The sequence below is a fragment of the Phocoena phocoena genome, chromosome 2 (assembly GCF_963924675.1).
Source record: "Phocoena phocoena chromosome 2, mPhoPho1.1, whole genome shotgun sequence".
Lineage (NCBI taxonomy): Eukaryota > Metazoa > Chordata > Mammalia > Artiodactyla > Phocoenidae > Phocoena > Phocoena phocoena.
Window position 1 is genome coordinate 78,822,361 of NC_089220.1, and position 13,232 is coordinate 78,835,592.

The 13,232-nt window shown below is 37.0% G+C and overlaps 1 protein-coding gene across 1 annotated transcript in view; it reads right to left on the minus strand.

Annotated features, from left to right (window-relative positions):
- DPH6 (diphthamine biosynthesis 6) overlaps positions 1 to 13,232 on the minus strand; it is a 172,127-nt gene that overhangs the window by 11,024 nt on the left and 147,871 nt on the right. Inside the window, exon 7 of the mRNA XM_065870908.1 lies at positions 924 to 1,018. Coding sequence (XP_065726980.1) covers positions 924 to 1,018 — 95 coding nt within the window. The remainder of the gene's footprint in view (positions 1 to 923; positions 1,019 to 13,232) is intronic.

The following is a 13,232-nucleotide window of genomic DNA, read 5'->3' on the forward strand; positions in this document are numbered from 1 at the left end:
GAGAGAAGCAAGAGTGGGTGAATATTGCACAGGGTAATGAAAAGGTCTTGGCTATGTTTCCCAAGATAAATGTAACTTTTAGAAAATTCACCTGGAGTTGTCTTAACTTCTTAGAACATTCTTTCCCTCATTATTAATATGTACAAAGAAGTCACCTTTCAGTGTTGAAAATATTAAAGCTGTCCATTCGATACAAGATTCTAGTCTTTCATCAGTTGAGGTTTCTGAAATCAAGCATAATTCTGACAACCTTTTCAAGAAGCTGAAGAGCTTAGTAAAAGCAAATAAAGTGCTCTCTTAGCATATGAGAGGAGTGATATAAATTAGAGTATGGATAATAATGTTAACAAACTGAAGAAAGTTCCTATTTTTTGCTACACGAATTTTAACAATTTATGGCAAAGAAATCACACTATTCACCATAAAACAGAATTCATTCAAAAACAAAGTTTATATGTAAAAATAACCCCAAATAATTGAAGAGAAATGTTTAGTATTACCATTCTAAGTTATTAAAGCCAAGAAAAAGGAAAAAGAGAACGGAGTTAATGGAACCCACAGGCTACTGATGTGGCAGTTTATCAAATGTAGCTGTAATGAAAAATAAATAACACAGGCAATTCACACTTCATGAAAGGATAAAAGTGTCAGTGTGTAGGTACCAGTTTTACTGCAGGCCATAATCAGCAAGTAAATGAAAGTGCAATGTCTAAAAAGTTTATAGGCTTCTATGAAGGCCTCGTCTTGTCATGTATTGATTTAGGTATTCAGACGACTTCACTGGTATTAAACAAATTGAGTGTTTGTGAACTTGGAGGACATGTTCTATTTCTCTTAACAAAAGTTGCCTCCAGCTTAATGTTACGTTGCTTCCACCACTTAAATTTGAGGAAGGGGAAGAAAATGCTGAAATGATATCTTACACAATTATTTTCTTCTTAAATAGAGGGCAGTCCAAAGTGAACGTTTCATACTCTCCACCTTCTCCACAAACATGGACTCCGTACTTCTTAGAAAGCTGAAAATAGGGGAAAAAAAGAAAAAGAAGGAAAGTAACAGGAATCTTAAAATTAGTTAGCAAAAATGCTCACCTAACTTATTTTGTCCTAAAAAATATCCATGCCAGAAACTTTAATTCCAAAATAGATGGTGAGCTACAGGAAAATAACTGTATATTTCTGCTTAAAATATGTGTTTAAAACCATATGAAAAATGTTATCATAAAGCATGGCATTTTTAATAATCACCAAACCCTTATAAAAAGATGTAAGGGACCAACATTTTTGTGTATAATGAGAAAGCTTAAAGATTACTATAAAGTTTAGGAATGCCACTAGCTTTAGCTTCAAAGGGAGGCTAAGGGGGAAAGATACTAAGTAATTATGTAGTAAATGAGGATATATGCAGCCAAACTGTGCTTTCCCCTGCCCTTTGACCTATATGTAGAAGGGGAAAAAATGTGTTTAGAGCATTTCTCAGAGACACAGAGAATGTAATCTAAGGCCTTTCCTTGGGCCTGCGCACACAAAGAAGCCATAAACATGGTTATTATGCTTAAGGTTATTACTAATAGTAAAGTTCCAAGGGTATCAAGAACTAATGAAGTTCCAACGCTGCAGACAAGCCCTAGGAAAGTATAACTCCCAGAAAGGTTGGGATAGCTTATAATGTTGTCTGATTAAACCTGAAATTAAAACACACAAATAAATAAGCAAAGAAACAAAAAAATTCCCTGTGCTTTGCATTGAATATAAGCTGTGTTATTTAAATGATACTGAGAGTAAAATCATCTCTTATCTGGTTGGTACATGGCTGGAGTCAGTGCTGGGGAGCACTCTCACTGGCTGTGCCACAGAATCTTTCTGCTCTTGTGTGGAGGCTTTAGCACTATGATCCCATCTCCTTCATTCTGAATTTCATAGCTTTCCCTGCTTACAGTCTCTCCCAGCCCAAAGGAAGAGTGACTCCATTGATGTTCTCTGTTACTGCCAGTGCTGGGACTGTGGCCTAAGTCTTTGGTTTTACCTGCACAGTTACACATTTATTTATTTGGTTATTTTTGTGGTTGTGCTACCATTCCAAATCCATTACATTTCAACTATTGACTACATGCCCTTCGGGATTTAAAGCATACATCTATGAAAATTCTACTACTCCCTCTAAGCATCAATAGTAATGTGGATGACCTGTAAAGGCAAACAGCAAGAAAAGTGAAGGAAAGAAAATGGGGTGGCATTTTCTATAAGAACTCACATGAGCAAAGTGGATAAATGAAGTAGGGAATCAGCAAGGCAAAAGTACGGCAGCTGGTCCCTATGAGTGGATAACAGGAATACATTACCATGGTAAACCAAATTAAATTAATGTCTGCTTTGCAATAAAAAATGTAGGAATAATAATGGGATGTGGATTTCAGGGGTGTTTCCTCGTTCTGTCAGCTGGCGCCTGACCCCTTCTGTGCTGATCTCCCTTCACTGGCCTTCCCATTCTAGCAACTGTCTACCAAGTGAACCTTCTACTCTCACCTTTATGGACAGTCTTCTTATGTGGGAGTATACCTTAACAATCACTGGCTTCCTTTTATTAGAAAATGTTTCACTGAAGCTTTGCAAAACTTTTATAATCTACCACCAAAGAATAACTGGATTTTTAAAAATTAAAGTTGGCATGGCTGTTATCCTACTGATATCCTTCTATTAGTCCCTAGTAAAAGTAATGCGAGATGCTATGTTAATCCAACGTAGTACTAGGAAATCTAAAATATGGATGCATCCAGTGATATTTCCAGTTCATGTAAAATATTTCCATAATATTCATCCAATCAGTTCTTCAACAAATATTTATTTAACAGTGATTATTTGGCAGGCCTTGCTAGATGAAAAAGATCCAAAAGTAAACAAGACAATGTCCCTGGTCTCCGGAAGCTTCCTAAATATACTGCACCTTATATTTTAATACCACAATATGATGAAACAGTGATGTCGCTTCTATAAATAATATGTACAATCTCTTCTCCCCACTACTACTGGTTTACCAGCATGGACACAGATTCCAAGTAAAGAAATTTGGGTAAAGAGCCCAGTGGTTTTTATGGCTGATGAACCAAGAAGTAGTCTGTGAATCCTTAGGATGTCTTTTGCAGCCCCTCTAAACTCTACTAGCTTCAAGCTCTAGTAGACGCAAGTATCTAGAAAATTCGATCTTTATTGGCTGACTTTTAGCCAGTTCCAAGTCCCTTTGATGTCCTGAGAGACCTCAAGAAGCAAAGTTTATGCTAGCCACTTTCTTTAAGCCATTTTCTTTATCTAAGACATAGCACCCTGTTAGAAAGCAACATCCAGGTAGCACAAAAGCATGATGTATGCATGTGATAAAAAAAGGGTCAGTTTAGGTAGTAGAGAATTCAGTTGTGTACATTCCAGAGACATATTTGTGGTACACAACATTCAATTTACTTTTCTAAAACATGTAGGACAGTGTTACTCATATCTACACTATTCACAGAAAGTAGCAACTTTATTCTAACATGTTTCAGGTCTGTGTTTGGGTTTCAACTCCAAATTAGCATTACTGTATGCCAGCACTTAATCACTCCAAATACAGTTTTTGCAGTTCACTTTGATAAGTTTCTCTGTCGATTTCATTGTAATTGAAAATACTAAATAGGTAACAGTTTTTCTAAGGTTTAGTTTCTCACTGAATTATCATGATTCTTTCCATAATTTAAGTACAAACGATAGCAATCTATATTGAAAAATAAAAAATATTTTTCATATTGCTATTTGACCATTAAGGTCTAATGTCCATTAATTATTAAAACATTGTTAAATAGTTTCAGTTAGTATGTAAAAAGTGGAAGTAGACAGTTGTTATCACCGTAACACCAAAAACATGCCAGATAGGCTACAGAGCCATGCCTTTGTGTTTTACCTACAGAGATCCGAGAATGCAAAGAAGTCTGGATGAACTAACTGCAGATCAGGGTAAGCCTTTCCTAGATGAGTGAAGATCCATGGTCACTTTCCTAATGGGGGAACAGACAGAGTAGAAGCAAATCTCCATAGATGAGGGACGTCTATCAGCGTATACAAAAAGCCAAACTCTTATGGCCATCTGTGGACCTCTGTGATGGACTATTAAGAGTCCTGAGGAGACCCAGGGAGTGTGTATAGCCTGCCAGTTCTTTTTCACAGTCTTAACTAAGTGTACACAGTAGCTACATGCAGAGAGTTAGGGCCAGGGCAGAAAAGGGGAGAGAGATCCCTTTGAGAACACCTGCCCATCAAGTCTTTTCTACTGAACTTTCACTGTACCAAGGACTGGTGACAGGGCAGGAAGACAGAGAGATTTCAGCCAAGACTTGGAAAGCCAGAGAGGAGGCAGGGAAAGGCCAACAGCAGTAAGCCCTTGAAAAGGCAAAAAAAAAAAAAAAACCCCCAAAAAACTGGTAGGACTTTAAAGCAGGGGGACAGGGTAGGGGGGAGAAGGAGAGAGAGATCTCTAGACTCACTGGAGCACAGATCACATGCCCTGATAAAGGGAGAGACCTTATCCTGCTTTCAAAACATTTCAAACACGTAGCAAACTGAAACAACTCAAACCAGACCCAGCTCAACTGGAGATCAGACTAAAGAGAATAAACACCACAAACTAGCTGTCAGACAGAGGAAGGGGTGTGACTTTTCTGGAGTGAATATTTACTTCACTCTCTACTGTTCTTTTTTATTCAATATCTACCACAATATATATAAAACAAATTAGATGAACAGTGAAAAAGTTAAAAATGTGACCTGTAATCAAGAGAAAAACAAACAAAACAGAAACAGACCCACACATTAACCAAATATTGAACCCAGTAGATAATGACTTTAAACATAACGACTATAAATACATTAAAGATTTACTGGAAAAGATAGACAAAATTTATGAACAGAGAGTAATTTTAGCACAGTTGGAAAACTAGGAATAGACAGCTGTAGGTTCATATTCTAGCTCCAGCACTTACTGAGTACTGGACCCGGGATGAATTGATTAAGTTCTCTGAATTTCCATTTCCCTAGGTAATACCTGCCCTTCGGGGGATGTTGTATTAGAAGATATAATACATACAAAGCTTTTAACCCAGTGCCTAGTGCACAGGAAGCAGTCGACATATGTTATCTTTTCTCTATTAATTTGCTATTCCCTTGGACCTTCTGCTCTTTATCTATATACTCCCATCTTTGACGACCATGACCCCTACTATATCTATTACCTCTACTGCATATGGCTCTCGAAGTGAAAACCCTAGCCATCAATCTCTCTCCCATGTATTCGCTCCCCCCATAACAAACGTTTATTGAGTGTTTTACTTGGGGGCATTGTTGTCTTACTTCAACGTGAATAAAACACAGTTCTTTATTTTTTCCTCAAAACCTTCTCTGCCTGCTCAATTTCTGTTCAATCAAGCTTAAAATACTGGAGTAGAACTTAATTCCTTCCTTTCCTTCTGCCACACAGCCTACATTTTAAAATTTTCATGAATTCATTTATTGAATCTACAAATATTCACTCAGTACTTATTACGTGCCAGATGCTCTTCTATACACTAGGCATATGGCAGTGAATGAGAAAATGTACGCACTCCCTTCCATTCTAACATCCTTACTGATCACTTTGCACTTGAACTATTACAATAATCTCTTGTCTTCCTGCTTTATATTCACCCCTCCCAATCTACCCTACATGTTGTCAACACACTAACTTTCCTTGACAATATGAGATGGCATTCATCCACTCAAAAACTTTTGGTGTTTGACCATTGCCTATTCAATGGAAATCAAGCTCCGTAAACTGAGAGTCAAAGACTTCAGCCATTTGGTCCCATCATTCACAAGAATACCAAGACATAAAGCTAATACACTGAATGGGAAAATAAAGTAAAATAGAGATTCAAAAGAATCTTGACTGGCTGAAAAAAAACCCCAAAAGATTAAATCTTAAAAAGTGAAATATAATGTGATAAACATAAACCCCAACAGGCAATTTCCTTCTCTTCAACTTATAGAAATCACTCTTATTATTGCCTGTGGGATTGTCCTATGCTGCCTTGTGACGTATTTCTGTATTGCATTACTATGTACCCCTTGAATTTAAATGTTTCTCATGAGACTATAAGTTTCTAAATTTCTTAAACCCTCTCATAATTTTTTCCTAGCAGTGTGCAGTACATAGTACACAATGACCAAATGGCTGTCTTCTCCATGGTTCAGATACCCTGTATACTCCCAGAAAAGGGTCCAATTGGCATGTACTGACAGGTATAGTTTCAGACACAATCCCAAACAGAATTATCAAGTAAAAGGGAGGAGTGATACAGAGCAGGGCCCTGTGGGCCTTCTGGGCACAAAGCCTTTCTGTGTCTCCCATTTCTGTGATTACAGGAAATAGCCTTCATTCAGCCTCCATGACCTTCCCTGAGTTCCAACATGCAGATTCAAGCAGTTGTTAATTAGGGAAGGGAGGGGATATGAGACAAGGGAGAAACAAAACAGTCAAGAGAAACAATAGTGCAGCCTTGGCACAAGGTCCTGGTTCCCCATCAAAGGATACACACAATAATATCTTTGAGCTGTTTTGCAGATACTGAAATCCCCTCCAGGTGGGAGAAGTTAACGGTTAACGATGGTATGCTGCCCACAAGCATGCAGACCCCAGACCAGTTGGAACCTGAAGGTTGATGAGGCTGACTCCTACTTACCTTACCACCAACCCATCAGAAGAATGTCCACGAGCTGATCACACCCTCTTTGAACCATTACTATAAAACTTCTCACTATCCTCTCCAAGTTGGGACACATAGCTTTTCGAGGCAGGAGCCCGCTGTGTCTCCCTTTGTCTGGCAAAGTAATAAAGCTATCCTTTTCTACTTCACCCAAATCTCTGTCTCCGAGATTTGATTCGGCACCAGTGTACGGAGAAGCTGAGCTTTCGGCATCAGGAGAAAGTTACTAATTGCTTTTTCTATATCGTTAGAAATAGGACAAAAATTTTCTACTTTTGGAACTCTAAAACTGAATAAAATTTACACATGGTTGTCAATGTTTTTCTTATCTGATTACCCACTGAATCAGGGATGTCACTATTTTTCCCCCTGTTTTTAACCATTTGGGGAATGTTATATAGAAAAAGATTCAGATCAGATGGCCACTGGATATGATTAATACAGCTGTTATTCTGTCTGACATCAGTCAAACTGGTCCCATCCTTTGTATAAATACAAAGGTATAAAGCTAACACATCAATAAAATAAAATAAAATTTCAAAAGGATCTTGACCAGCTGAAAAGAAATATGTTGCTGTTTTCTAACCAGTTAAATTATTTTTGACAAAATAATAAGATCATTTTTTACTTATTTCACATTATAATTTCCATTGTATACAAGTATATTCCTTGCTTCACATATATCTAAATTGTGCTGTGTTCTCTTTTGGATAAAATTTTTATGGAAGGTGAACATTAATTTTCCAACTAACTATTGTTAAGATAAGCTTTCTAAAACACATTTTGAACAGATGTGGCCAACTTGGGTCATTTCATGGCTTATAAGAATGCCTTGGAGTCTGAGCATTTAAAAAGTGAATTCCTAGTAAATGAAAAGGAAATTACTTATATGATTCTATTTTTTCTGGCACATTTATTCATACAGATAAATATTCATATTCATAATAACTCCATTTGAGCTCTACTAATTATTGAACTGAAAAGGTTATGGGCATCATGATTTCCCTGTTTAATTTTTTTATCCTTTTAAAAGACTGTAATACCGTAATTGTGAGAATTTCTTATTAAATCAAGATATTTTTTCTTTTAAACCTACCTCACTTGCTGTTACTAATCTTAAAACTGACAAAAAAAAGAAAAGGCCAAATGAAATTGCACTTCCCTCATCCCTCCTACCACCTAGAGAAAACCATGAGGTTTAAAAAACTCACAATTTCATTTTATAAATGATGTATTTAACATACAAAATAATTTCATGCTGCATATATTCATTCATAGCACTTATTAAAGAAGTATTTATTGAATGTCTATGGTAGGTCTGGCATTGTTTTAAGTGCTGGGGATAACAATAGGAGCACACATAAATTCTGCATAAAACAGCTTACTGTCTGGAGGTACAGACATAAAGTTAAATAAGCAATTACAATAAAGGGTAGGGATTGCTTTGGTGGATGCATGAGATGCGGTGGGAGTATAAAGCAGGGGACCTAACTGGAAGGAACTCAAAAGGCTTCTCAAAGAATCTGAAGGATGAGTTAACCAGGAAAGTCTGGGGAGAGAGAGAGGGAAAGAGAAAGAGAAAGAGGGAGAGGGAGAGGGAGAGGGGAGAGAGAGAGAGAAGGCAGGAGAGAAGAAAACTGTTCCAGAAGGAACAGCATGTGTTAAGTCCCAGAGCACACGATGGGTACTAGAAATTGAAGTAAGTTTGGCATAGCTGAAACAACTAGACGAGTAATAGTGGAGAGGTGAGGCTGAAAAACTAGAAAGAGGACAGATGTTATGGGGCTTCATATGCCATACTAAGTTATTATCCTCAGATCATTGAGAACCCATGAGGATGTTTTAAACAGAAAACTGACCTGATCTCATTTGTCTTTTAGAAACATCATTCTGGCTGCACAGTGGAGAATGGGCTGGAGGGCAGTAAGTCAAGAAGCAGAAAGAACTGAGAAGTTGCTGGAGGAATCTAGGCAGGAGGTAAAGCTTTCCTGAACTGGAGAAGTAGCAGTGAGGATGGAGAGGAGAGGGCAAGTATTTTGAGAGAGATTTTCTAGGCTGAAATAAGTGACTGGAGAAGTGAAGAAAGTTTAAAAAAAGTAAGAAAAATTCCCAGCTTTCTGCATTGGGAAACTGGATGGATGGTGGTCCTGTTTACTGGTTTTTAGTGTAAGTAGCAATGTGCTGGGACACTGTCTAATGACCTTATCTTTTTCAAATTTTATGTAGCATGCGATACAACTGATGTCTCAAATCTTTGTGATTATTTTCCTTAGGCTTCCATGTTACTGTATTTACTAAGTTATTGCTGGGCTTCTCCAACTCCTTTCCCTCCTGCTGCTCCTAAATTATAAATAGCCCTCATGATTCTCTCTATAGTCTTCTTTATCAATTTATTCCCTTAGATAGCTTATGCAGTCCATGGGTTCAACCATCACCTTTGTTATTCTGCTGCTGCAAATAGGAACACTGTCACTACTAATTAAAGACAATTTGCTTTATGCCTTAAAGTTAAGAAAATGATGAAATTATCTTATTTAATCTTCAAAATAACTTTTAAGAATAAAAAAGAGCATCTGCTCTGAAATCAGATAGACTTAAAGCATAAATTCCGGTTCTGCAACTTCCCAGCTCTGTGACTCTGGAAAAGTAACTCACCCTCTAAGTGATTCCTCATCTGTAAAATGTAAACAGTAGTAGCAACGTCATAGGCTTGTTAGATGGTTAAATAAAATAATGCATAAAAAGCACTTAGCACAGAGTATGGCACTTAGTAAGCACTTAGTAAATACACAGCTTAACTATAAAAGTAGGTAAAGCACATACTGTAGTGAGGCACAGTGAAAGCAGCATTGCATAACTGATTAAAAGCAGTAGCTTTGGAGACACACTGCCCTTGGTTCAAATCCTAGCTCTGTCACTTTGTAGCTACATGATCCTAGGTCATGCAAACTCTCGGAGCCTCAGATTACTGATCTGTACAATGGAGATGACAACAGCATCTACCTCACAGGAGTGCTGTTTTCAGTAATAAAACCATGTGAAAAAAAAGTCTAATATACTACACAGCATATAATATATACTCAATGAAATGGCTACTAATTTTATTTTTTCCCTTTTCCAGAGGTGAAAACTAGGTTGATTTGCAAAGGTTATGTAGTTTAGAACTAAACAAACCCAGAATTTAAAGTTGTGTCCTGACTCTGATAAATAACAAACCTTAGTCTTTAGCCTGAACATCTCAATTGTGTGCCAACCTCATAGTTTAAAAACATATGCCTTTGGTTTATATGTTATAATTTAAAACTCAGTATGTTTAAGACCAAGCTTATCATGTTCTTTCTCAACCCTGTTCTCTTCTGCAAAAATGTGTGCTTCTAATTTCCCCAATCATTACGTGTGGATTAATCTTTGATTCTTCCTTTTCCAGCTTCTGGCCATTTGGTGCTAGTTTCTTTTTCATTCTTCCATCAAAATCTTTCTTTTAGTTTTGTTCTCTCTCTCCATCCTACTGTCAGCAGTTTCATGCTCTAAGCCCTCACACCTGTTTCCTATAAGAGCACCTTAGACTCTTTTTCATTTCCAATTTCTTCTACTCCCAATCCAAGAATACTACTGCCAGACTAAATTTCCTGAGATATATTTTAATAATATAAATCCTTGTTGATGAGCCTTCTATATCTTGCTATTTCTTATCCCAAATCGCTTGGTCCATCTCTCAGGGCCCTTTATGATTGGGTCCTAAATTCCCACCTCACCTTTTTCTTATTAATCTACCAATACCAGCTCTTAGTTTCATTTAAAACAAGTTCCTCATTGTCCCTGCATGTCTTCTTGCCAAGGAATCTTCTTCATATTGATTCACTTTGTTGCCACCACCCATGTAAATTTCATCCAAAACAAGTTCCTCATTGTCCCTGCATGTCTTCTTGCCAAGGAATCTTCTTCATATTGATTCACTTTGTTGCCACCACCCATGTAAATTTCATCCATCCTTCAGACCAGTTTAAGTGCTGAGGCTTCCATGACATCGCCTTCAGCTACTCTAGGTCATGTGGTCATCTTCCGTGTCTTAGGTCCCAATTACATTTATAGCAAATACCAATTTGGCTTTATATGATCCAAGTTATTAGAGTCCTCCCCTCATTTACAAAACTCTAAGTTCCATGAAAAATAACTCTTTGACTTACTTTGTACCCCTTATAGAAGCCAGCATAGAACTGAGCACATAAGAAGTCCTTACAAATACTTATCACTCAGTTCTATTAGTACCACATGACACTGGCAGTTAAGAGTTCTTCTATAAAACACAATCAGAGAAATGTGAGGGACAGGTTCAAGGTCATATATTAGAACAGCCACTAAGTATGGAGGACTTTCATCTCTTCTCTTTAACTACAGCTATTAATGGGCACTACTTACTGCCAGGTCAAATTCCTTAAACTACACCTTTCAGAACTTTAGTCCCTTTCTCTAAATCCTGCAGTTAGTCCTCATTGTTTAGATAATTAAATCCGCACTTCAGTATTCAAAATCTCTCACGATATGGCTTTGACTTCTTTTTTCAGCTTCCTCTCCCAGTACTCAAAATATACTCCAAACAGTTCAGCCAGTCAAAAATCCTATCCATTCTTAAAGTCCAGTATGGCTGTCAATTTATCTCTGAATTTACTCAGAATTCTCTCAACAACATATAATTTTCTTTGAAATTCTATGGTACATATTTTTTACTTTTTTTAAGAATACATTTTAATACACCTAGTAATTTATATTTATAATAGTCACTGGACTCAACCATAAAATTCCACATATCCTTCCAACTCAGTTATGTTCAAAATCTCCCCTCAAGGAAGTTCTACCTCCTCTTGACTTTCAAGGTCAGTTAAAGGTATTCTTTCCTATAAAGTTAGCAGTACAGGGAACAAGGCTTAAAATTCTGTCTCTCTCACCCACACTATCAAATCAACTTTAGTGAAATTCTCTTTATTTTTGCTTTTTAAGTGAGAGGTAGCTTGGATTGTAAATTGTTCTTTTGTCAAACCCATAAGGAAGACAAGCTAACTCATATAAAACAGAACTTGAAATACAGCTTTAAGCTTGAAATCAGCATTGCACATATCTGGCTTTAGCTCTTATAGCACCCAGCTGAGTGGTATACTCCTTAGTACATATCTACTTACCTTTAACTCAAGGCTAGAAGTCCAATTTCCCAATTCTATGTGAATAGTTCTGGAAAAAGCAACCAATTCTATATATTCACAATTTTTATATAATATGGTTTCATTCTTCCATTTAGCAGACAACTTTTACTTGGATGATCTTAAGAAATCTCTTGATTAAAGAGTAACTGCTTCTGGTAAAGACAGTGGATTGAATCCATGCATCTACTCTCACCCCCTTCTAAAACCTTCATGGGAGGTATTTCATAAAATGGCATAAACTCAAAAAGATGCAGAAAAGCAGAGAGCAAGTGACAGGATCAACAAATTTAATAGAACCAAGAACACTGGGTCCTAGGCCGACCGACAGTGGAGAATGCAGAGGACCAAACCAATTTACACAGTAAAATAACTCCTTCCTCTAAAACAATAAGGTAATGAGTTGGTGGCACTGGGTACCTCTGGAAGTAAAGGGAAAATGTGAGAAGGACACCAAAATAAGAAGGGTTGATTGGCAGTGTGTTTAACAAGCAGTCAGATCCCCAGATCCTTTCACTCTAGGCTGGCAACTGCCTCTCCTCCACCATGGCAGAACATTGAAGGTTTATTCTCAGCAGAGGGTGAGACAGAGGAACTAGCCTGGGAGAAAAGAGACACAGCTGAGGGCAGAGGTACTATAATAAAAACAGAGGGATTCAGTTAATGTATGCACACAAGATTCGGAGACCTCTAGCATTTTCCTTGTTCAACTCCCAGAAAACAAAACAAACAAAAAAACCCTGCAGCATGCATTCACTTCAAGAGCAGACTGGAGAATCCTTTTCTTTGAAATCTAACTAGCTCAGATTAAATGACCTAGATATACTTCCCTGTAGTGAAACTCAAGGTCACAAAGCTCCATCCACACACTTAGTGCTTACCACAAAAATTTTAGGTCCCTACTCTTAAATATGAGTGGAACACTGAAGATTAGCAGAAACATCTCTAAAATGAAAGTTAGAGACACCAAAGTAAACAATGGAGAAAAAGGACTATGCAGGAGAGAAGAAAAATTCTAATAAGGATAAAGTATTATAGATTAAAAAAAGAACATTCAGAGAACAAAAATAAGTTTTTAGAAATTAAAAATAAGATATGAAAAAACTCAATTAAAATTCTTGAAGGTAAAATTGAGAAAGCCTCCCAGAAAGGGGAAAAAATCTAGGTAAAAATTAAAAGACATCTAAATAATAGAATTCAAAGAAGCAAAATCAAAGGGGAGGTAAACACCAGTGAAGTAATTCAAGGAAATTTCCCAGAACTGAAATTTTCAA